The sequence below is a fragment of the Varroa destructor genome, unplaced genomic scaffold (assembly GCF_002443255.2).
Source record: "Varroa destructor unplaced genomic scaffold, Vdes_3.0 BEIS01000004.1, whole genome shotgun sequence".
Lineage (NCBI taxonomy): Eukaryota > Metazoa > Arthropoda > Arachnida > Mesostigmata > Varroidae > Varroa > Varroa destructor.
The window spans coordinates 24,457,377-24,483,703 of record NW_019211457.1 but is presented as its reverse complement, the minus strand read 5'-3'; the positions used below and the strand labels follow the sequence as shown (position 1 = coordinate 24,483,703).

Below are 26,327 nucleotides of genomic sequence, written 5' to 3'. Positions count from 1 at the left end.
AGGTTGAGGACTTCCAAAAAGAAAAATGCAAGCTCTAAGTTGAAATGGGGTTAAAGTAAAAATTCTAGTGAACTGAATAAAATTATGTAGGTTCAGATATTAGGAAGGTTATACGGTTATGAGCGTAAGCAGCGAGCTGTGCAAATTATTGGTTAAATAAGGACAAACAACCAACCTAAAATTTAGAGAAAAGGCAGTTTGTATATACAATCTAGACCTTCCAGTAATTAACGTAGACAGAACGGGTCAAATGACAAAGTTGTCTTACTTTCTTCGGCAGGCGTCTCCTGGATGTTAAGAGGCAGCTTGATTGCTTCTTGATCGCTCTTCTTAATTGATCTATTTGATTTTATGCCACCGTTCACCACCGTCGACGAGGCTGGCGTCGTTATAGCGATAATGGTTGTTTTCTCCTCGACTTGGACTTCGGTCTTTTCCTTTGTCGTTTCACCAATCTTCTTTAGAATGTCGCGCTTCCCCGGCTCCACTTGGTTAATGATAGTTTCCGACGTTTTATTAGATGATTGTTGCGTTGCAGATGTGACAGTACTGGCACCAGCAGCACCAGCATCCTTAGTTTCTGCCTTGTTATCCTGAGCTTTGGATTCTTGTTTCGCATCAAATTTCTTCTCTTCTACCTTTGGGAAGGCGTCATCCTTTTTTTTCTGGATGGTGGCGTACAGTGCTTCCACTTTGGGTGCCTGGTACTTGGCATAGCTGGCAAGGTGAGGATCAGCCGGCTTCAGCTGAGTGCTTTCCTTTACCTTGGTTCGGCCATCGACTACGGTCGTCTCCGTGGTCTTGACCTCAGTCTTCTCCGGAGTAGCCACAGCGGTTTCGGTCCTTATGACCTGCTCTTTGCTCGGCAAGGTTGTCGATTCAGTTCGGGTGATGATGGTTCGTTTTTCGAGGTGTGGACTGGGCGCTGATCTTTTCAGCGTCCCTATGGTACCGACACCCGAAACTATCGCTCCCAACCTGCTACTAGGAGAACTACCACCCGAGCTAAGCTCTTCCTTGATAATCACTACAGGCGTAGGAAGACTCGAAATTTTCTGGTACTGCGTTTGCGTCTGATGGTCTCCTCCTGATTCGACTTCTGAAATGTTGGAGAGATTTTCACTTGAAACCGTGGACACTCCCCGGGGGCGTATCGGTCGCCGCAGTAGCATTTTTTCGGACCAAACCTAAAAAGCGATAAAAACAGAGAAAATTGATGTTGTGCGATATCACTGGTGCTTAGTTCTGTAGATCTCATAGCTCTACGAACCTTGTCACGTAAATTATACTAATAGCTCTTAAAGTAAACGCATACATTACGTTGAATAACAAATAAACAAGGTGGATTAGACAAGTAATAATAATTACCGACTTTCAATCTAGTGATAATGTCTACTATTCTAGTCAACGACGATAAGATAAAACAAGATGACCTTTTTGTGAAATCGAGATGGCTGTTAAGCAGTGCTCGTCTGATGTGTGCGGCTGGTAACTCAAAGAATCCCTGTCTTCTGAATGTCTCCGTTTCCTCTGATAAATAGGTTCTTTATTTTCAGGAAGGGGTTTAGGATCTCTCTCTTAGGGAGTTCAAGACAGGCAGCATTAGCGAGTTGCGTGTGACTATTTTGTTCCTCAAAGCCGTCGGAACCTTCTCTACGCACACGTTTTTCATCATTCTTGTCGGAACATTTTTTCGTGCTGCTTCTTTTTATCAGAATTATTGTCGACGAACATTTTTTTGAAAACCTTTTCCAGAGTAAGTTTTTTTTTAATTTTCGTGGAATTGTTTGTTACACTTGTACCTTATGTGGAGCGTTCTTTAGCCTACGCTGTTTTCTGGCTGGCTCTTGTTGCAAAATAGCTTTCGGTATCGGTTTTTTTGTTAACGCCTCGTTTTTCGAGCCAGTCCCTGTATCTAGGCGCGTGGCTTTAGGGAGTTTTCTTACATCATTTACTAGAGCCATGTCCGTAGAAGCTTTGTATGCGGAACCTTTTACATCAGAATCTGTTACTGCTGACTGAGACATGCAGATAACGTCGGTCGAAGTTTTGCCAATTGAAATTTTTTTTTGGACAAAAGAAGAGTTTTTCTTAAATGCCTTTGCGGAGTTAGACGTGGATGTGTCGCCATTGTTAGCTTTTACGGTAACGGGTTTCCCTTTGATTATATATTCGCTTACAGTTTTATCAGTAGTTTTTTCCACTTGTGTTAGATGTGGTTGGACAGTCTGAGGGCATGATTGGCCCTTCAGAGATGTGCAGTAGGTTTTCAGCATTTGGATAGCTAGTTTTTCACTATCAGCATTTGTAGCTGGCTTTTGACTGAACGATTTATTGGGGCAGAACTTTGTAACCTGCATATCTCGTTGAGGTTTTTTCTTTAAAGCTAATTGACTCTCGCGTTCGGCGTGAGACATTACAAGCCTTTGCCCTTTCGGACCCTCGGCTATCGCGTTGCCTTTCCAGTCTTCACCTTTTAGTGCCCTCACCTTATTCAGGATCATTTGTCGTTCGCGGTCCTTGGCTGCGAGGTCTTCCTGGTCCACAGCTGGTAGTAGTGGAAAAAGACGTCCTATATCTTGCTCGAGTGCCTGATTTAGTAGATCGAAATACTTTCTTTTGCGTGCCCTGATTTTATTAAAATCGAAAGTTTGCAATTTTCGTCGCATCTCCTTGATACTAGGAAAGTCACCAGGCGGAAGCTGGTATTCCATTTGCAGTTTTTCATAAATTTGGGACAGCTCAAGAAGCAGTCTCCTATAATAAGCAAAAAGGCTTTTTGATTAATTCAATGCAATAATTAGTTTATTTTTATTCGTTTATAGCTTAAGCAATCAAATTAATATAAGGCTAAACAATAGCTAGAATAAGGAAAGTGAGAACAGTATCTCCAACAAAAAAAAAAAAGGAATAAAAATGGAAATATGATTGCATTACAATATTTTATCTAGGCCTATTTTCGCCCTCCTTTAATCTTCTTGATTTAATATATGAACAGTTTTGACTGGACCTTTTTTAGTTCGTAAAATGGCTCGAGCTTATGTTGTGTGCGGGGCGCCAAACATGCACTGACTTGTAACAAATGTTACATACTTTTTTCGCCTTCCTGAACTAATACCGAAGACGGGCATGCATCGGCGCAGTTCGGCCATAATATGAGAATGGATTCGAACATTCTTCGCACGACGCACGAGATCGTTAAGTTTGCGTAAATCGGCATCTCTAGATAAAGTGTAGATGTCAATGATAAGGTCAGCTTCTTCTTCTTCGAACAGGTGTCGATTTTCTTCATGAACCCAGGGATTTTCCCAAAATGAGCCGATATATACACGAGCCGCCTCGGGAGTGGCCATTACCTAAAAATGAAAGGGGCTACCTTAAAAGATCAAGTCTTTCTCCAGTGTTAACTATGACGAGAACAAAATGAATGCGGCGGTATTTCAATACGAAACATATTTATGTTATACGCTCAACTTTTTGCTTTCAATGAAAAAAAATTTTAACTCTACCAAATGGTATCCCCACTCAGTCCTGCTTGGTATTCAACTTCATTTGTAGCAATTAAGCTTCTCCGCGGTGGATGGAGGTGTACAATCTTGCAATGCTCGGATCCCATTGCCCACTCACATTTTAGTTCAATCACTTATTCTGTAGTGTAGTGTCTGATGTCTAGTATGTGAGCTCGGCTTTTTTAAATGTAATTAACCGCTACTGGTAAATGTAAATAACCGCTCATTAACAAAGTATCTGATAGAAATTACCTTTCCAAGCGACCACATCAGTGCCCCATATACTCTCATTAGCTGCTGCGTGTTGACAGTATCCGACTTATTCAAGACGATTTTGATTTTGTCTTCATAACCTGATCAAATCAAGTATTTTAATCAATCAGTTTGGAATATATTTCTATTGTTTGTAATTCAATATAATGAGCTTCTGTCGATCACCACTGTTAAAAGGGGTAGATAATATTGAAGCACAATAACACAAGCACAGCTTACCTTTAACCATATCGATGGCAGCTCGAAGTTCATCAGAAATGTCCAATTTATTGATATCAAAAAGTAAAATAATTCTATCGCAACGTTCCGCAAACCACCTAAAATAAATAGTCATAATTTAATCTGCTATATATACTAAAATAAAGTTGACAAAATGTCGTATAAAGTATTATTAGTCTAGACGCAATAATTAAGTAAGCGACTTGCCTGAGTACAGCGGTAAGGTCGTAACCCCTTTCCTTTTCACCAGATAGAATTCCCGGAGTGTCAACTAATGTAAATCTTTCAAGAATTTCGCTGTGAACTGTAGAGCACTGGAACCGATTGAGGAACTGTCCCCCAAATTTCGCTAACGAACTGTATTGTTTCGTTTTGTCGACTACCAAAGCATTACCTGTTTAACAGGGATTCAAATAAGCGAGTTATCAGTTATGTAATAAACAGGTGATCTACGAGTCTACGCTAAAAGCTAGAAAACAAACCTTCCAGATATGCTTTGCAGATTATCGAAGCGCAGACACTTACCCGGAACGATTCCCTCGTCCTCGCCGTACTCTACAACAATAAAGTTGTCTGTGGTTGGTTCCGGCCCAATTCGCATGCCCGGGTACTCCTTTCCTAAAACGTACTTAATGAACGACGTCTTGCCCGTGGAGTATTCTCCAAAGAGAAGCACCAGTGGCTTCGACTCGAAGTACGCCGGTTCCAAAGGCGTCGAAAAGAAATCCTAAATTATATTAGTACGAAAGCGATCACAATGAATATTCGTTAGGCACTGAGCGTAAATTTAACACAATACTGTATTCTGTCGTTGTATCGCAGTTTCTCTAAAAACTAGAAATCTGATTTGTCAGGTTTCCTCTAGCTGCTACCTGCAAGCTACCAAAAGCAAGTTCCTTTTAAGGATCCAGACGAGACTTTAGACTACTCTTTCTTGTGTTTTTATTGCAACCCATTATAGTTTGTCAGTAAAAAAAAGGAAGCAAATCTATGAAATTTCATAGTATACCTATTATGGCCTAGCTAACAATCCTTATCGCCACTTTGGTGTAGGTTAGGTTTGAAAAAAAGCCGGAAGTATTTAGCTATACTAATAGTCAATACGAAAAATGCCGCTGGCTATCACCGAACTAAATAATGATTTTTGTCTTGTTTTTATCTTGCCGCTTGTTTTAACAATTCGATAAAATTTTTTAATTTGAAAAAAAGTAGTAGATACCTGGCAAGATAGTAACAGACCTCCTAGCCCATGTGGTTTATGAAGCCTCGAGGGAAATATTAAACACATTTTATTTATATATCTTTCAATAAAGATTATCCTTATTGAAAAGATCGGTTCGTAAAAAAATAACGAACACTTTAGGGCGTTTTCTGATGCAATTAGATTTAATATAATTTTTAACACTAATTCCAGAATATGTACCAGGTACTAATTCGTTGCATTTCGAAGTAGCTCATGCTCATTGATGTTTGATGCCAGATCGAGAAATGCATGTAAATGCTCTAAAATTATTCTGTAAAACATAAATATCTAATAGGGATAATATGTTGTTTATATCCGTGTAAATAGAATAGAGAATTAGCATTAGCATTATGTTAAAGAAACAATGAGGGAACTGGTACATTTATTTAGCTAACAGTTTGATGCGAACTGCTAAAAGTAGCGTTTTTTTTACTACGCGCACCGGATTAGCTAACTGCCATTTTATTAGGACATAGATTTTTAGTTAACTCCGGCATAAAAAATAATAAAATAAAATTAAAAAACATAGTTAAAAACATCGGCACAAAACAAGGATAGCGTATATATATATATATATATATATATATATATATTGCTAGCCAATGTATTTATTGGCTTTATGCAGTTATTAATAAACTAATACATTTTATTTCATTCTGCAAAAATGATTTATTCTAAAACTCAAGCTGTTTTTAATATAATAATAGGACGACACGCTATATACGTTTTTCCTAACTGAATTAAATTTGGCATCACAGATTAGTTTACCTTACCTCATAGTTGTAGTGTTTTTCGAGGGGTAGGATTTTAGTTCCATAAAGCTCCTTTAACGCATCGGAGACCGTCACCTCGTTACCTTTACGCACTCGGGCGTCGTACTCTCCGCGATGAAAGGTAAAAAATTTGGCCAGCGGCATTTTCGCCTTTCTGAGACTACTCAATCTTGTAAAATTACGGCTCGCTGAGGAAACGAAAGTAAAAATGCTGGTTAGTAGAATAAACCAATAAAGCACACTCATGTTTCAGCGAGCTGTGACTAAATACGGCAGTGTTAATCTACTGAATAAGTAATCAATTCAGACAAACTATAATAAACGTAACACATCCTTTTGCAGGTATGTGTGTGTGTATTATATATTTGTATTATTAAACTGTTACAAAAATTAGGAAAAAATCTGCCAGACAAAACATCTTTTTGGTCGTTCTTTTCCTATGAGTGTCCCATATTACCCGAAAAGGGAGAAATTAGTGGGAGCAAATTCTTAGCTTTTAACGTATTCAGCTTTGCCGAGAATTCGAGAAATTGTTCATAATTTTCTCGAACTCTGTGCTTATATGTCTGACTGAAACATGAAGTATACTTCAGAGAACTACAGATACATGAAAAAATCGTATCGATTTGTAATGGATTAAAGAAATAAATGCTCGTCTTGCCGAAAAACAAATGGGTGTGTTGAAGGGGAATCCTTCACAAAAATGGCATAATTGTATTTATATGGAACACATCATTTTAGGTTCCGTGAATTTTTCCAAGACCCAGAAACACTTTTGAAGTGGGCAACTAATCACTGTAAACTTAACCCGTAACGACTCTTCCTGAGGAAGTCCATATATGAGATTCTAGCACGACGCGTCGAAATGTAATAGGTATCTTATATGGGAGTCTAAACGATGGTATTCCGTTCTTAGCTAGGATGTGCCGTTACGTTTTTCAGCACTTCTGCCAAAAAAACGCACGCGCGCGCGCACGCCCATTATTACTCTTTCGCGTAGTTCTTCAACAGAGGACCGTGTTTAATTAATAAACACGGTCCTCTGTTGTAATAAAATAAGTCCTGTATAGCAAATAAAGTGATAAACTTGTAATAAAGCATTCAACGAGCTTGTCTGGTAATTCTGTTCGACGTATTTTATTACTTTTTACATGATATACATAACCATCTTTACTTCGAACGGATATCATATGGGAAGCCAGAACTTCAGCAACAGTTAGCAACTCATCACAGCGTGCCAAAGAGAACCCCCATTGAATTAGTCGAGTAATAGTCGCATTATTTCTTCCCTAACGACAAAAAACAACGTCTCCTGGCTCTCTTCTCTCTCTTCGAAATTCGCATCTCTAAATCATTTACTCCATTCATGTACAGATGAACCTAAAACTTCCCATTTGATAAAAGCCGTTGGCCATATTAGGATGAACATTTAGATACCAGATATCCGAGCGGCTAACGATACATACTTCTACCGTCATAGCATGGGCCTGCAACGATCTAATGAAACCTAATTCAAATAACTACAGCTAATCCAGTATAGTTCACGATATCCACGGCCATCGATGGTGTAATACTGTATTCTACTACATCAGATCTATCGATAAACAATCCTTGAATTTCAAGAACCTAATAAATGGTTTCCACTGATTCAAACTCACAATTTTGCTTCGTCCTTCATTACACTAACGAATATATTCTCGTATGACTTTCGGCGCTAATTTCTTAGAACGTAACTTTCTAAAAAAAGCCATTGCTTAGTAAATACTGTTGTTGTTGTTGCTGTTTTGACAACAACTAATATCAGTCATTTGTCAACGATTTAAAATAAGCCATGATTCCTCATCATTTCGCTTTTATATGAGATTGAATAGTTGGGCAGTTACTATTCAGAGCTATCCTCTAGCTATACAACCACGTCCGTTTGGCATTGCCGTTAAGCATTACCTCATCAAGATCTCAAAACCATTTTTGGCCGGAATCAAACGTAAACTTTCGTGCCTGGTTTGGGACCTAGACGACTATGCGTGTATCCGAGCTTGCTAGGTAAACATCTTACCTGCTTCTTGAAATCTTTTTTATGTCGGTCATCCGCAGAATTCCAGATTGAAATAAATAGATAGCTCAAATATTATAAACATATGCCGTTTTGATTAAATAAACATATATAATAATAATAGAATATACTATTGGAACGTGCACGCTTTTGAGCTTTCATTTGCGATGTGAAATCTCAACGGTTCCAAGAAGATTGCTAGTTTTCGCATATCATGTATAAGATATGTGATATTGTGCTTGGCTCGAGGTACCAGATCAACCAATTTTACACTCACTTCCATATTTTGTTTGTTTTAGATAATAAAAACTGAGTAAAAATGATTGACTATTTCTGAGCCTGCTCCGAGAGTACTCTAAAAAGACAGAACTGTACTTTACAAAAGAAATTGCTGAAAGTCTAGACTAATCTGAGGGCTTTTGCAAAGGTGTCTTTAATTCGGGAATGTCTCAGACCCTTTCCTACTTTGTAAACAAAGAAAGGCCTAAGCTAGACATACATGTCGATCTAATTTTGCATTGACCGGTGTAACGAATTCCCAAGTATGTACACAAATAGCGGTAGTATCGAAATGTTGCGGAATGTACGCGGTCTACAACGGTGTTACCCATTGCACTTCGCCCAATATGTCGTAGAGATCTAATTCGCATGATTACTATCCGCGTGATGTTTGTTCTTGGCCTCGGCTGAGAATCATCCTTTGAGCTGCGGCGTCCCACGGCACGTTCTTAGCTGGCAAAGGTGCTGCCTAGATAGATCTAAGTGATTAAAATGAACCTATGAGGATAGAATGCGCAAGCTCAACAGGGGTGAAGAGACCTGAGCGAGTGAAAGAGATCGGCAGTGACTGCTAGCTAGACGCGCTTCAAGGCGAAAAACCTTGGTAAAGTCCGCCAAGGGTTTTTCTATCATTAGCTTGTTATAGGAATCCGAAATGTCAAACCGGAGTAGCACCGCAGCTTTTAAACTAAGCAGGACCTCCAGAACTGAACATGTGCTTTGTAGAACAAGGAAGTTTTAAGTACTTATGTGCATCTAAGACATGTAGGTAACACTAACCCCTCCTCCTTTGCATGGACTCAACCCTGAATGAAAATTCTTCTTTATTGAGAGTGGTCTATATAGAAGTAACGTTTTGATATTGGTGATTCAACAATTAAAGTGAAATAGAGCCACTGACTGTGATACTGGGCATTATCGTAGTAACAATACCACAAACTGTAATTTAACCACGCCTACAAGATGTCCCCAGCCCAAACTGCACAACATGAAAAAGAGCTCACTGGAAGCATTTTCTGCCGCTTCGCGTCGCCTTATAAACAACAGCATAGTTTTTGTCTTATGTACATCGATATGTTAACATCTAGAACAGTGATCCAGAAATGTAAGAAAGCTGTAGAGAGAACATTGTGCATATATGGTAGAACTGGCACTTCTAGTGGTCATGTTTATCCCGTCTAACGACCATTCACCACTATTACAGCTCCCATTCACGAGCTAAGCCACAAATTAATAAATTTAACATTATTTAATTTCTTAATTGGCAAATAACTGTTTTATACTAACCGCGCGTGCAGCGATGTTGGTAGTTACAAACTCGTTAGAGTATCGCTCAAGTAGGTTACATACAGAAAATTTAAATGAAATTAAATTTGGGTTGGCCAAAAGTCCTAAGACGCAACAACTCAAAACGGCCTGAAAGCCCGAAAGGTGCACTAAGGCCCCAAAAACTGTCCGTTGAAGCTTATCTGAACTACTCAATTGGCAGTTTATTATCTCCTCCCCAAAATAGCCTTTAATTTCTCTATCGAAAAACTAGATTCATCAAATTTCTTTTCTAAGCCATTTTTATGATATTTTGAGCTTCTTGAACGCACCGCCCTGCGGGTTTCACGGTTGTTTGACAGGGCAATACGCAGAAGTCTTGGAGGATTTCTCATGCCTCCTATTGAGGTTACCGTATCCATGCATTGATCTCTTGAATCGGCTTGGGATAATACGTTCCGGCTCCTACCAACTCCATACAAGGCCATCATTACAAAAGCGGCATTTGAAAAGTACCATTTTGAACATAAAGCTATGTCAACAAACTAATGTGATCCAGGTTTAATACCGTTGGGTAAATAATCAAAAGCACTTTCATAGCGTCTGTTACACCCCGCCTTTTTCGAGGGCTTATGAGGTTTACATAAACATTATAAATAGCAACCATAATTATTTCAACCAAACGACTGTTTACCGGCTAAGCCGGTAGGAGAAACAAACCGATAGAACGCTACTTTGCTGATTTTTTACTGGTTATGTCTTTGTATAATTTTCGTTCTATATAAAAATTAGCGCCCGCGTACTCGTTACTGTTACCATACGCTTGCATGCCAGAGGTCAAAACCGATCCGGTCTGCCAGCCACCTTAGATGAACTAGCCTAAAAACTCAAGGTGCTAAAACAACAAAGCCCAGTTTTAGGAATTACAGTCTCACCATGCCAGCCTCGATCCTATGGGGTGACAGGTCTTTTAAAAACACGTACAACTACAACCACAATGACGGTGTTTAACTGTGTATCTGCCAGTTACCAACCCTGACTTGTAATAAAATGATAAACCCTTGAAAGTGTCGCCAGTATGTCCGTATTGTTTCTGTTTTGCATGGCAAAGAGACGGTACAAAGCCGTCAGCTCACAGTAAAGATGATAATATATCGCATTAGTAACGGTAATAGACAGACATGTTTCGAAGTGATGTTTTGTGGCCTATTGAAACCGCACACAGTCGTCGTTCCATTTAGTACTGAGTACTGAAAACTTCAACCTTTCTCTACTGGTTTGCCTTATTTTTTCATTAGTGTTATCGCGTATGTGGTATTCGGTCTCGCCGTTGGCTGATCTCAACAAAAACAAGTGTGTTAATTGCCTATTCCCGACTAATACATCCTAACTAGCTCATCTGCTCAGCTTGCCGTCATTCGGCCCAGCTTCGCCTACCCAAATTGAATGCAGAGGCCTTTCAAGCGAAAACTAGCGGGCTACACCGTGCGCGGTGAGGACGACTCAACAGCGCACCGAGAAGACGTCGCTTAGAAGATAGCAGCTCGTGACGGGCATAAAAGGTGCGCGAGTCTAAGATCAACCGTAAAGAATGGCGGTGTCATCCAGTAAGAAGACGATGATGACGCAAGTAGATGGATTCACCAGGGAACGAACGGTGTGATCGGTGAATACTATGCGTGTAGTACTTTTTAGAATGGCTTCCTGAGAATCATTTTTTCGGTGCTCGACTGCCGTACGTTGGGGTAATAACAGGAATAGGATGATAGGTGGTCAATCTAAGGTGCCAGGGCTGCATAATGTCACTAACGTTATTAGAAATATGTGTGTTTACGTATTACTACCTAAGGTATGCTACAGAAATAAAAAAAACTACTTGGTAATCTTCCTGCTTCATTTTTGTTCGTATGATAAATACTAGAAAACGAGCAAAATACCTAAAAGGAGCCGATTTTTTTTTACTTTTTAATTTTTTTAAAGAATCAGGAGGCAACTTTTGGCCATTGGTCGCTGTTCGCTACATACGCATTGACTTTTTTGCTATTTTAGCAAAGAAGTATAACGTGGTCGATGCAGGAATATCTCGAGAACACTGGACAGCGTATATGACTTGGACGCTTTCTCCGCATTTCTGTGAATGTTAACTTTAGCTGGAAACTGGGCCCTAGCTCAAGTGTCGACTCATAGAAATGATATATATTCGTAGATTCTCAATACGACTCAACATGCATAGAGCGTTAAATGCTTTGAATTTATTAAGCATTGATCATTGTCTTTATAAATGCACATTTCTGTGCTATGAAACATTGATATAATGGGCAAATGAAATGATTCAAACTGTCCTACCAATGAACAAATACAATGTATTGGCAAATTGTGTGCTTAGAGTTACACGACCGAATTCTCGTACCGAATCAGCCAGCGGCAGTAGCGTTTTGTGCTAGCTCAATCCAATCGACGCCGTGAGTCAAGATGGGAACCCACACTGTCGTGACCTATTCCGCAAAAGGAACGCTAACACCTGTCGAAGTTGGCGCAAGCCTGCAACCATCATTATTGTTACCATCTCAAATGATTTTACTATCGCGTTCTGTCTGGTAGTGAGTCGTAGCTCTCAGCTTTTCGTTCGGCGACGATGTAGTCTGTCCAATAAAGTCTAGCATCTGCTTTTTCTATTGGGCCTTTAAGCCAATGCCAGCCAATGTCCACTAAGATAAATTGGGCCTGCCTGAGAAATGCTATTATCGTTGTCGTAAGCTTTTAGTGACTTTAACATACTAACGATCAATGCCTAACCACTATAAATTCAAATCAACCAACTTTCCGATAAATACTCATAACACAATAAGATTTCACAAACGATGATAAGCCCGTGAAAAAGCGAATATCACAACTGTACACGATAATACTAAGTAACTACAAGACACGATCACATATTATTAAACAAATTACTTGTACATATATGTGTTGGCGCAGGGCTTGAATGTTTATAGGCGCTCAGTTTTTTAATTTGACTTATAAGCGAAAGATGTTTCAGGTGACTATATATTACAGCGCAATCCCTACAGAAGGGAATAGGCCGTGACGCCGCACATTAATAGCCGGGCACAGGCCGCACAAACCGTACAAATAAAAGAAAAATTGGTAAGTATCTTTCTGAAGTGGTACAGTTGTCACAAACTACGAAAATTAGAAGGTTTTCTCTTGAGATTGATATCAAACATAGGACTGTGCAAGTATCCTTCCACAATTGAAGTAAGTTGTCAGGCTGGTGTCTTTGAATTCGCTACTGGGATAGGACCTTTCTTTCAAAAGTGACAGGTATACGCATAATCCACAGGACATGTCATTTCTAGCAATTAGTTCGTACCACAAGCCTATTGCATTAAACAAGTCCAATGACTTCTATTTAACATCATATACCATATGTAACTTCTCGATGCATCGAGAGATGGTTTTTTATGTATTTACACATATACAATAGAAAAGTCAATAGATCGACTATGATGCGTAAAAGAGTCCTCCTAATTTGAGACGACCTTTATCATTGCAGGTAAGACGCTAGTTCTAAGTGAGTCCGCACAGATCTCTGCTTTTAATGCGTGGCATTCTTCAGACGGGTTTTCGTGGTTTCAGTGGTATCTACATATGATCTACAGTCAACTAATCCGTTGAGGGCGTGCGGGACGCTATCGGATGTTACAGCCAATTTTCGATATATAGAGTAATAACGAGCAGATTTCCGACTTGATCTACCTATTATATCATAGCCATTTTATCTATATACAAGCTACATACGCTTATTATCTGATTTGGGCGGTGTCGATTACCCGTATTCATCTGCCATTAGCCGGTAGTTCCTGTGTTGTCTGAACATTAACAACAATCTGTGCGTCACTGCAAACTTAGCCTACGGAAGTGCAAAAAATGACAAGAGATTTCCCTTTTTTTCCACTTTTTATAAATACTGCCCGATCAGCTGACGGCTCCGAGAGCAGAGCAACTTGTAGATGGAGGATCTCTTCAACGGAAAACAACGGATAACGTCATCAATGTCGTAATTTCAATCACCCAGAGCGTCAACTCCCGTAAGAGCACATAGATACGCTGGTAACGTAGCAGCACAGGTATATTGGATAAAACGGCCTTGCGACGCGGGCGAGGGTAAGCGCCACGTAAGTACACCCAAGAATAAAGCTGTGGATATACCTAGCCGATGTATATATATATAATTAGAAGCAAAAAGTAGCTTACATCTCCGCGGAGTATCTTAACCCGATAATACATAGTTAAGCTATACACATTTTCGATTGTAGTAGATTTTAAAATACATTGATGTAGCCGTCTTATAGAGAAGCCGCTCAGTAAGACTAGCTTATCATAATTTACCTTTACAAAATAAACAAAGATGCTCTTTAGTCTTTTGTTGCCTTTAATTTAGGGAAAATATATTGGATGGAATTACATAAAACGCTGGTGTCTGCCACCATTTCTGGTAGTAATTACTTAGGTTTTGAACTGACTTTAAAGGGTCATCATGAGAACAGTATAGAAATATTCCAGCCGTGTGTCGAGTCAGTACCATAAAGCTCGGGACAGCCAGTCAACAAAATATGTTTATATTTAATATATTCGTAAGCAATATAGACCGACAATAGCTGCAGACAAGGTAGTCCTAGCTACCTTCTCTTTTTGACAGGTCTTTGTTTATTGGCTATTTGTGTTGGCATCTAGTGAGATATTCCGAGGTGCTCAGATGCTCCAAGATCTTAACAAGGGCTAGGCAAGCAAGCCTTCCATAGACCAATCTCTGCATTATGGCACAAGAATGCTCATATTAAGCCAGTGCCAATCTACCGTAATAATATCCTGTAGCAAAATGACTGCAATAGTCCATGATGTTGTACACTATAGTTTGTTGCTACCAATAGTTATCCATAGACCATTGCAGCTTTTCATCCCAGTTATTAACACGAATTCAACACGTAAGTTTCCATGTCATACTGAACGTGTCTAGTAACGTCAGCCAAACGTTACTATAGGCATTGTGAGCATTAACATCACACATTGATTGGAGGAGGTAATGTAGTTCCTTTAACTTTAGCATATATGTATGTCTATTGTTAAGCTGCATTAAAGCCATATCTATTTACTAGGTAGCACGACCCCATCTTTGAGTCCCACTCCCTGATCTATTGTGTACCACGTTTGTTGTAGGAGGTCATTGCCTACACAGTGCATCCTGAGCTTAGCCGGTCAACGCGTGATTCGCGTGCTATATGTTCTCCTGATTCAGTTGGATCTGGTTGATTGTACTGGTTTGCTCATTGATTTTCCCGTTTCCAAGGGCACTTATCGATGGCTAGGTCGTCGATTTCTTTGTTCATCTGTGGCCTGCTAAGAGCTACGTTGGTTCAATCCGGCTTCTTTCTAGCCATGCGTGTCCGGCTGCCTGTCAGTTTTGTTATGTTCGCTACTATAGACCGCATCGCTATCGTGATCACCTATCGGTCGTGGCCGATTCTAGCTGATGGTTCTTCCCTGCGAACTGTTTACAAAAGGAAATTTCGAAGTAAAGCAGGCCATGAGCAGGGCTGCTGCCGAGAAGGTCTTAGAGGTGGACTTGTGCTACAACTGCCACAATATCTGATTTTTAGCTAATTTAGTCTTTCCATAAATGCGCGGTTCTAGCTAGAAGCGACGTTGTTGATGTTGTTGTTACTGCTGCTGCTGCTGCCGGAGTCGAAAGCGCGTGTTTAGAGGAAAGCTACTTGCTTATTTAACATTCAAAGAAGGTAACAAAGATATGGCAAAGTAAGATGAGTTCGGCCCAACGAATAATGCCAGACTATACTTGAGGAAATCATCTCTGGTTTGTTGGCGTAGGCTTGAAACTATATACACGAAGACTGCTCATAGCGTTTTGTGGTGAATACAACACAAGGCTGTCAGTAACAGGAAGTCTTTTTTTCGGCAGTACGCTGCGGATTAATATTATTGTCCAGTTAGCGAACTCGATGATAGAAAGCAGTGAAAAGCCAGCGGTGTACATTTGCGCATAAAATATGCGTTGATAGAGGCATGTAAATAATCGGTCGTTCGTGTTTACATACTAATATGGTATGGGTCCGCCGGTAAAAAAACGGGCCAAATGTGATCAACATATCCACAACGGCCGAACAAATGGCGGCGAACTTTAGAATAACATCGAACACGATTTTGTGCAAATAAGTGTTGCTTGGCTGGATGGACTAATGGCTGCTAAATATACCAACGAAACGAAACCCAGTTACACAACGCTCGGGAAAGATCCGGGAACAAAATTTGGTTGTCTATGTCCTACCGATGATGTTAAATTGAGCTGTTCGAGTAAGTAAACTCGATTTGTTCGAAGCACAGTCATAAAATGATAAATAAATTGTATAAGATTTTATCTCACTTTTTTAAAGGTTACTATTTTCAGTAATGACCGCAGAGTATCGCGAGTTGCCGCACTTATGGAAAAGTCACAGTTTTCGATTGAAATATCTCAGCATACTACTAATGATAAGATTCTTTTTACTAACCGTCAACATAATGAAGATTCCCTCGTCACAGGCTTTATAACATGAATCAAATGATAATGGAAATAATAAGACGACCAGCGCTTCTCATCAAAGATAATGCCGTATATCAAGTGCAAGCTTTTCTGGAGCTAGCCGATGTGGGAGCACACACACGTGCAATGATCAAGGTCGGGTCATACAGAAACAAACCATACGACTCATAACTTTCGCTACTGCCATCTCCATGATCGGTCTACATGGTAACGTAGCGATGGCCTGACGAAGAGAGGAGATTACTTAGTACTAACTGAACATGCGGCAACATCATTCGCTCAAAGTGCATTTATATAAAGATGGTCCGAAATCATGAGCTAACAGGAAGCCGGTCTGGCCAGTAGCCTATAAAGCGCTTACAATGCATACGTTTGAAAAAACAAGCGAAGGCCATATAGGCAGCAGCCCCTTGAGCAAACAACTAACCGGACGTTTCGTACGGAACGTGCCATCAAATGAGGCGAAACCGCATTTCAAAGACGTAGACAACGAGGAAATCGGCGAATCTCTCGGCAAATTCAGTAGGCTGATGACTAATAAAGCGTTTGTTCACGCATAAACGATACGACAGCTCCGATCTGTACGTTACCTTAATCAAATAATAATTGCAATATAAAGTCACCTATATTTTAGCCAAGGAACACCACGTATGGTATCTTTATGTGAACACTGCGCAAGGATACATGATGATTATCATTAAATCTTTTGTGCCCTTTTTGTATCAAAAACCATGCTACTCCCGCAGCCAAAGTGTTTCTGTAGCTTTCCGAACATATGCAGACCAGCTGCTTCATCAGACGTTGACCTATCGGCGGCAGCACAATCGACGCCGTAAAAATGCTGCATGTGGCGCTAGTTCTGTGTACAAGATTTTCCGCCCTTTCACAAGCGCGACAATGAGCTTCTAAGAAATTGGCACCACAGAAACTAACCACCGTAAACATTTCATTGTATGGAGTCACATGAAAGCAAACTTTCTTAATATAAAACGACAGAAAACTTGTAATTATTTATCTTAACGAGCTTAACGCCCGAATCTCAGTCAGATATCTGTAGACATTTAACAGCTAAATTACGGATTGTTAGCTTTAAATACCCTGTAGAAAAGCAATTCGAAATCGTATTAGCTACACGATAGAAATGTCACGCTGTTGTCAAAATCATTTTAATATTATATCAATTGACGCTTGTTATAATTCGTCCCGCCGAAGGATGCTGCCGTAGGAACAATATGCTTTGAAAGGATCCGTATAGAATTTATCGACTATGCGCCCTTCAGAAGCACTTTTTCAATATAAATATGTAATAAATATGTTTGACAAAAGTAATGACAACAATTCTTGGGAAACCCCCAACAGTCATTTTTCTAGAGAACTAATCTAACCGTTTGCTTCTGCTTTAAGATGCCGTAAACAATATCGTTCCAACAATGGCAATGTTGCCCGCACTGATGTCAATGATGATATTTCGCAATATACTCCCTCATGTCAGAAATCTGTCAGTGGCCCTTAAATCAGATAAACGCCCAAAATATGTTAATTATCTCTTACAACATACATATTTCTGTTAAACTATAAGATAGTCATTTAGCGTTCCATTTGACCTTTCAAGTTTTCTTTTATTCGCCAATTCCATTTCTAAATATACAAAAGTAACCATTGAACGACGTAGTTAACAGCCTTATTCACGAGAAGTCCGGTACGGCCCTCTACGCCTGAACGGCTGCCCCACCCTGGCGAACTTTGCGAGGTTGCCACGCTATGAACAGTCCAACGGGTTTTGCTGCTGCAGTACCAGCAGCGATAGCTATGACCGTACTAGCCTGTATGATACATTATAATATAGACCATGTCGCAGAAAGGACATCAGCATCCGCCTGTGAAGTAGGTTTGCGCACGGCAGGATCCATCGACCAAAATAGGCGGCAGGCCGCTTATGAGCAACTAAGGACGACAGCATATAATGGTTACAATGGCTAAAAGATAGTGCTTCGTTTAGGGTTGTGGGGTAAAAGAACATTTGGGGGTGTTTGGGGAAGTTTGACCCGTTTGTGGGTGACTGCGGATGAGTCGATCTGTGTAGGTCGCTGTATGGCCGCAATGTCCCTGCGTGAAAATCCAAAATTTAGCAGGAGAAAGGCTGTGCGGTAATGCGCGCGTTGGACTTGATAATCGTAACAGACGAACGTTACAGATCTTGGATATCTTAATACAGAACGATAATGCAAGGAGTGAACATTTCACTACAAGTGCATAATACTACGCACTCTTTTTAAGATAACTAACTCTTTCACGTATAAAATCCTAAGATGTATCATAGTACATAGGAGTAATAAAGGTACAAAACCTCCATGATTTATCATTTGTTTAGGCGGAGGCACACAGGCTAATTTAACGTACGTTCTTCCATCAAGATGAAAATTCAAAACGTCCTACAAGTCCTTAACGTTTTCGTAGGTCAAATGTAGGCTGCTGTATTTCATGCAAGAATATCGGCGTTACCCTACCGTCCATTCAGGGGATGCGCAAGTAATGCTGGCTTCAGTGTCTAGCCTTTAATCTTGGTCGGCCTTGTTCCACAAGTCTCTGATGTGTGAACCTCACAAACTAGAAAAGACAATGCCTTTAGAGACAAATATTGACATCTAGTGCTTATTTTAGGGAGCCTCAGGCCTGCCACCAGGCTTAGGTCATTCAAGGTTGTGACATCAGTACGAAATATTGCATTTGTATCAAAAGCAGGGAATGTGTAATAATCCACTAGATAGAATCACAGTATTACGATTATATTTTTCGCTTTATATACCTGCAAAGAACTTCAACAGAGTACTATAGAAGCACATTTGTATTCTTATATAGCCTTACGAAGACCGTCTATAGCTGAGAGGACAAATTAGATTTTGAATATTCATTAGTAAGCCGTGTTTAGTATCGTGTGACGACATAAATCCGTTTCGTAAATTACCGTTTCGATTATTGCGTGGTAAATATTTCTTGAACGAATCGTGAGGTGAAATATCGACGATTCTGGCTCTAATAACGAACCTCGATTTCTATCAAATCGAAAATCTTGATTAAAGGCTTTGGCTCTTACAATCAAGAGAAATAAGCGTCCATTGATGTGAAATCTATTAAATAACATTCGATTTAACCCTTTCATCAAGGGAAGGAACGCCAGTGTCGCACAGGGGCTTTCCAGCATGCAGTGGCCCCTCTGAGGACATTGGGTACATCGTTCGAAAACGAACGAAACATTCCAATCGTATCGTATCGAATTTATCCAATCGCAATTATTATACCTTCCAATAGGAGTATTCTTGTTTGGTTGTGTTTACTAGCACGAAGTTGGCGAGATAGTTAGCATCATTGTTTGTACTTATGACGCCTGCTAAACAACATTGGTCAAACGCATGACTTAGCCGCACATCCCTTAGAAATGGGGCAAATTCGTAGAAACCGCCTCCGTCAGCCGACAGAGATCTCTAGTAACCAAAAAAAAAAAAGGAGCAGCGACGGATAAGCTTACTCGAATTGATCTTGAGATAGCCGGCTATTACGTGACGTTCTTCAACTATTTATAGTTCGATGAATAGGAAAAGTCGAACTGAAAACTATGCTAGAATTGGTCTTTTTTTTTTGGTCATTTTTGTACGGGGGAAACGTCAAAAAATGCCTGAATCAGCTGTTTATATCCTGTCATATAGTAGCAGTAATTATGATAATATCTCCACTAATAAAGGTAGAGAAAGTCCCAGCATGCGATCAAGGCCAGGGTGAAGTTAGCAGACGACCTAGCTAGGTTCTCCAAGGCTCTAGCTACGCTGTCAAAAACTTCAATGATACTCGGTCGTCCTTGCAAAAACGATATTCTGATCAGGAATGTGACTGAGCTGAACAAGAGCTAGCTGACAGGACTTATACTAACGATGCTCTCTAACAGGGGGCCTATTCTCTGGCGTAACTCACGCTTTGTATTTCGCCGTCTACGTTAATTACTGACTACTAGGGTAACCGTGTATAGCATTTGCAACCTTTTATTTCAAGATAGTTATAATAATATTGTAATAATGCTCTTACAGAATGGGTAACTTTAAATTTTTGGAGAAATTTGTTAAGCAGGGTCGTTTCGCGGATGAAATGTTATATTTCTCAGCTTGAACGTCTTAGTGTCTGCCTAGATCAACAGTAAAGTTATTAGCATTTTAGACATTGATTGCATTAATTTGTAGTCTATAATTAGTGTATATCGAATTTTATATGGCTTTTTAACTATTATTATTATTTAATAATATTCATATTATTAGTATAATACTAAAAGGAACAAAAAGGCCGCCAGAAGGATGCTTTGCGAAAAACGTCTGATACTGCTGCGCCCTCCAGTGACCTACTTGAGTAATTTTCGAAAGCTGTCTTATATGAATACATATTTGTTCAGTGTGGACGAGATAATTCCGACTCTGGGCAGTGGGTAACTTCGAAGCCACTGACATATGCCGCACTGGTGTACCCTTATTAAACCAGTTTGACTTTTGCATTAAGTGGACAGAGAAAGCTGTATGGGACGCTAATATATGGACAATCTCCCTAGTTGAAGTAACCACCAATGGCTCCTGTTTACTAATTCCTGTAAATATTTCCCAAACTATGGGTCAAACTAGCGTATTGTGATAAATTCTTAGAGGCGCGATTGCCTGTTGTGAGCTTGCAAATCTCAATACAGACGAAGATGCTTAGTACCATGCAGTTGAAATCAATCGACAGCCCAGCCCATTAATACAGCCTCGTTTCACAAAAGAAACAACACGGTCACACACAACCTTAAAGCAGGATCCTACGCCATGGGCTAGAATTTGATTTAGTCTCGTTGTAATTTTATCACAACAAGATGTTGTTATATGACAACCGGAAAAATAAATGCAATATTTTCCTGGAAAAATCACCCATTTACGATGTGATTGTTGGTGTTTCGTTGTTTATGCAACGACTCACTTGAAGCTGAATTGAATAGAATACAGTAATTAAGATATAGTATCATGTGCCACGCTAATTGAGATGTGTCAACGTCGAACAGAGTTAAAAATTTGTCCGTTAAAACATATCCCAAAACTAATTTACACTATGGCCGCTAAATTATGTCGTTAACATCGAGCTCCTTACGACGCGCCCAACGGCGAGGTTGACACGCGTGCGCAAGCGAGTTCAAAGCTTGCCAGTGGAATTCTTGCGCCTACCCAGACAATGACCTTCATCTTTTGACCTTCTTGGTGCGTATCCAGGACACTCACAGACGTAGTGTTAAAACATCAGGAACTAGGTCGTTCCACTGGAGTCGCTCTGTGTCTCCATAAACGCATTTCGGTTTATCGTCATCCCCTGACAACCAAAATCGAACGTTTCTCGATGCGAATGCTATCGCATGTACTTGCTATAGCAATGATAACCAAATAGTTTTTCCTGCAATTGGTCCTCATAATACATCAAATTATGGGCAGTCTATATCAGCTTATGCATATTGCAAATTAATATTAATTATATTCTATGGATGTAATAAAACGAAGGCAGCTACACGAAGCATTAATAATTGGGCTCGTCTGCTAATCGCTCGTGTTTTCCTACTGCTTTTGGATGGAAGTCGCAGTATATTCGAGTCGTGTACTTAAATTCTAGAACCTACAGGCCTTCAAGTACGTTATGAAGAATTAGACCTTTAACACGTCGCTTTCCGGTAGTTAATTCTCAAAGATTACCATTGTATACGAGAAAAGATGTCCGGTCTTTGGTTGACTATCTGTGGCTTCTAGAACCCCGTACCGTGTAGTGAAGATTGTTCGCTATATTGTATGACGACCGAAATGAATGCGTTTCTTTCATACGTTTGCCATTTGCTGTTTAGCAAACGTTCAAATATTTCCACGCCCTGTTTATGTTGTGCTCTGCGGATATAATCATAAAGACAGACGGACTACCAAGCGCTAGCACGGACGCCTAAAATGACTCGGTTTTGCCAGCGACATATTCCTGGCTAGCCCGACGCCAAGAACGCCTTTATCGTTCCTATTACCATTATTGCGATCATCATTGCTATAAAGCCTCGTTCGTTTGCTGAGCCATCGCCGTCAATGTTCGTCGCCAACGAAGATAAACAGCTTCTCATAAGCAAGGAAAATGGAGCGCACGACAATCCTCAATGAAGCCAAGGCAGCGGTGAAGGTGTAGGTATCATCCTGTGGGTCGTATTGTTTCATCTCTCGTTCAACATTAGAGATGTCTTGAAACTGCAAACGGCCGCATACGACGCTGATCATATCAGAGGTGATTCTATGGATCCGATGCAGCTCGCTGATCTCTACGTACATAATATGGATGTCGATTCAGCCCTCACGTACAAAGAGGGATTTCGGGGCGGAGGTGTTCTGCAGGGCATCCTTACTGCGACACTATTAGCAAACTTAGATTATACGCCGAGTAGTAAATAACGGCGACTCAGCTGATATTAATCGTAATAACGACCTCAGTTTAAGTAATAGCATGACCGAGTGCGCGTAGACGTCGGCGATGATGCGACGCACTACGCGTAATAGCGTCCTTCATGGTTACTCTGTTTCATTCCTATACGTCAATGATAAATAAATGGATCTTGTCGTCTACTTGGCTCTGGATCTGGAGTCAACAAATTTCATCGCCCGTATCCTTTAATGTCACTCGAAGATGCCCGACACTTTTTCACTTTACTCATAGAAGAAATGGCGTACATATACTTGACAGATAGCAACACAGCTGAGGCTTTTTTAGATTTTCTAATTATGCTAATATACCCTAGTGACCATACGGGGTTCTTGGCTTTTGATGGAGAAATTATAAAAAAATAAAATCTTTCAGCTCCAAAGAACATACGTTTAGAATTGAAGTAGCATCCGTTTCAATTGGAAATATACTTTTTCTGTTTGGAAATGCCTAAATCTGCTCTGTTACCTGTCTACCTTAATCTAATTATTGGGTAACTTCATGTATTGTTTAACAATAGCAACCATTACAGTGGGCTATACCTGGTAATTTGTTCTATAAAATATTATTATAAAATACAAAAAAACTCAAGTCTAATAAAGGTTTAAACATCTCTATCTAGTGCTTGAATCAGTCACATGGTCTGGTCGAGTTATAAACGTATCAGTATGGATGTCGTCAACGATGTATTTGCCGTAACTATACGATCTCGCCTCGCCACGTATTATATGACACTAACGTAATTTATTAGTATAAACAGCCTACTACTAGCCAACGTTAATTTATCATCGTGTCGGAAAAAAAGTTACTTTTAGGTTAGCCGACAGGTAGAATTATTACCCCTAAAAAGTTGAAAACTATTGTATATGGATGGTGCTTAGCGGGGCTAGTGATGCCAGTTTTGGAAAGAAGGCCCTGCCCAGAGGGTATCAATCTGGTCACAGGCAGTCTAGTCCAGGTGTTAAACTCATGCCATGTTGCCGTACCACCATGTAGCCTTCGGGTCGATGCAGCCTTGCTACCTTTAAATCGGTAAATATTATTTATCTTTTCACATTTGCATGTTGGTTTACGTACGCAAAAAAACATATGTTCATAAGACCATAATACCTGAAAAGTATTATTGGTTGTTGTTAGTTCGCTAGGAAATTCTATAGATAAAAGCAAATAATAATAGTAGCTTTTCAATTAAGCGATCATTCTTCACTATGACGATTGATACGATAAATGAAGTTAACAACAAATTCACCGAACTTCAAGCTAAAAAAATCCGATATCAAAACGACATTGGCCTTCGACACGCTTTCTTATAACACAGATTCCATATTTATGTAATTTTAGTAATCAATTCTATTGCTAATGTGCAGCAATTGGTAATGATTAGGTCGTGTTTATCAGTTAGAGTATATCACAGAAGATCAACTAACATTAAATTTAGACTTGTATTGGTGTATTTCATCTTAAGGACCAAAATCATGGGTGGCCTATATAGGACTAGTCCATATAAGCCTACACTCCACAAGATTGAAGCCTAAGAAGCCTTCAAGACAGATGATCGGTCACGGCAGAACTTCATTTTACTGGCCTGAATTGGTTCGAATTCTACGAAGCCTTCCATTACGAGGATCAGTGTTCGAGAAAAAAAAACGCCCCAACTAATGCAGCTACGGACACCGTCCTAACTTAATCGGCAGCCTTCCAATAACCTTAAAAGAAAACAAACCTGTATATTTCAGCTGCTTCACAAAGTAAAAGTATCGATTGTTACACGCTTTGCAGTGTAACTCATTTCATGCTTATCGTTGTGATGTTGACTATCTTTTGGAGATTCACATTGCTGGTCTGAAGACAGCAGTGTACTCGCATTAACATTATCATTATCTAGGTCGATGTTGTTGAAGCTTTTCAGGACATGAATTCTTTGATTTTTAGCCACTGGTACCATTTAGCTGTCGAAAAAGTCCTAGTAACGAACGGCTATAGCTGTTTACGGCCACGTCGTTGAAGACCAGCATTTTCTTAGCTTCATAGTATAAAACGTAAACACCACGAACGAAGAAAATAGAACTGCGGCGTTGGCTACGTTCGTCAACGAGAGGGTCAAGAGTCCACCGACGATTTATAAAGAGAAAGGCATAAAGTAGAAACTACTTCGAGCTTTACCAAATCAGACGCTTCCTAGGATCGCATGTCGATCGTAAAACATAACAGACGGCTTATTGTCATAGAACACACCTTTAATTTTACTAAATGGGAAGTGTATGATAATTTCGTGTATGGAAAAATAAATTTGCACCGGCAGAGTTAGGATGGCCTTTATATTACGGCTCCAATACATGACAATCCCGTCTATATGTACTACAGTAGCTTCTGTACAACAAATACCTGTGCCCGACGACTTGTGAACTTTAGCGAAATGTGTGTAGTTTATAATTCAACTCTCCAGGGTACTTGCATTTTTAGTTACTCACAAAAAGCTTCTGAAGTAGGATTGACAGCCTGTAGTTTTTATCGTGACGTTTCAGCACGAACGCAATCTATTATATTACATTACGTTATATTATTAGTGAGAAAGCTCAGTTAATTTAAATGCACCTTTTTTGCACTGCATTTTTGAGCACCAAGCGTAAACGAATCTTTCTTTATAAAAACAATTCTCGAAAACGACAGTACTCTTCAGCCACTAGCATAGCATTGCAATCCGAGTGTTATCTTTATTATAAAGACCTTGCCCTTATTGTCGTGTTTCTCTTCAGGCTATAAAGGACTAATTTCAAGTTTGACCTTATGGTTGCGCATGAATCAGTTTACGATCCGCTTATGATGATAGTACGCATTTCTGTAAAGAAAACACTGAAACCTTGCTGTTTCTAGTAATCTAAACAAGATCCATAATGCGCAGTTGATATTCAAAATTTAGGAACATTAACGAAAACCCTAATCGGCAATAGAACACACAGAACATTGTATCGATATAATCGGATACAAAATTCTACCTATCTCTACAAATAAACAAGGCCTTGTTATGTATGAGTATTAAATTAAAAACGGCAATGAGTGATGTGACCATTCCTCAAATTGGAACATAATTGTATGGCAGCTCCGCTAAATTGTCGGCGTCTGATCTTTTCAGCAGCCTTAGCTATATGGAGAGAGTTTACAGCTTTAGAACACGTCTAGAATATTCTATTTATCATAGCAGATGGCCGCTAAATTCAAATAACTGATGTCACTTCGTAATTGAGAGATACAATTGTACAATAGGGCTGTCATTTAATACGGTCGAACGAAATTTGCTTTCGATAACTGTATTCAACGCACGTGAATCATGCCATTGGACTGATCGGAGAGAAGCGTTTCTGCCTTGTTGCCCGTTGAATTAAAAAAAACGATGGATTTTTATTGATGAAAATGATGATAATAGTAATGATTAATTTAATAAGAGAGAGCGATACAGCTTTACGCATAAAAGTAATATAATTTTTCTATGAATGACCACAGCCAAGGATAATAATAGATTAAAATAATCACAAAACGACAATAATTGTATTTAAAAAGAGTACGGTATTTTAAATGATTCATACAGCTCGTGTTCGTAAGTATAATAGTA

At 39.6% G+C, this 26,327-nt stretch overlaps 1 protein-coding gene and 1 long non-coding RNA gene across 4 annotated transcripts in view; one reads left to right on the top strand and one right to left on the bottom strand.

Annotated features, from left to right (window-relative positions):
* LOC111248775 (uncharacterized) overlaps positions 1 to 26,327 on the bottom strand; it is a 36,970-nt gene that overhangs the window by 6,555 nt on the left and 4,088 nt on the right. For all 3 annotated transcript variants that reach the window (XR_002672677.2, XM_086988331.1, XM_022801692.2), the window contains exons 2-9: positions 6,018 to 6,205; positions 4,527 to 4,728; positions 4,209 to 4,395; positions 4,002 to 4,099; positions 3,762 to 3,862; positions 3,094 to 3,356; positions 2,490 to 2,757; positions 269 to 1,187 (exon numbers count right to left, since the gene is read on the bottom strand). Coding sequence is in view for 2 of the 3 variants with exons in the window: in XM_086988331.1 (XP_086844457.1) it covers positions 269 to 1,187; positions 2,490 to 2,757; positions 3,094 to 3,356; positions 3,762 to 3,862; positions 4,002 to 4,099; positions 4,209 to 4,395; positions 4,527 to 4,728; positions 6,018 to 6,161 (2,182 nt within the window). In the remaining variant the exon portion in view is untranslated. The remainder of the gene's footprint in view (positions 1 to 268; positions 1,188 to 2,489; positions 2,758 to 3,093; positions 3,357 to 3,761; positions 3,863 to 4,001; positions 4,100 to 4,208; positions 4,396 to 4,526; positions 4,729 to 6,017; positions 6,206 to 26,327) is intronic.
* Positions 12,279 to 16,446, top strand: LOC111248776 (uncharacterized). Its single transcript, XR_002672678.2, has 4 exons — positions 12,279 to 12,759; positions 13,169 to 13,339; positions 13,595 to 13,790; positions 16,198 to 16,446. It is a non-coding gene; the product is annotated as an uncharacterized LOC111248776 (long non-coding RNA).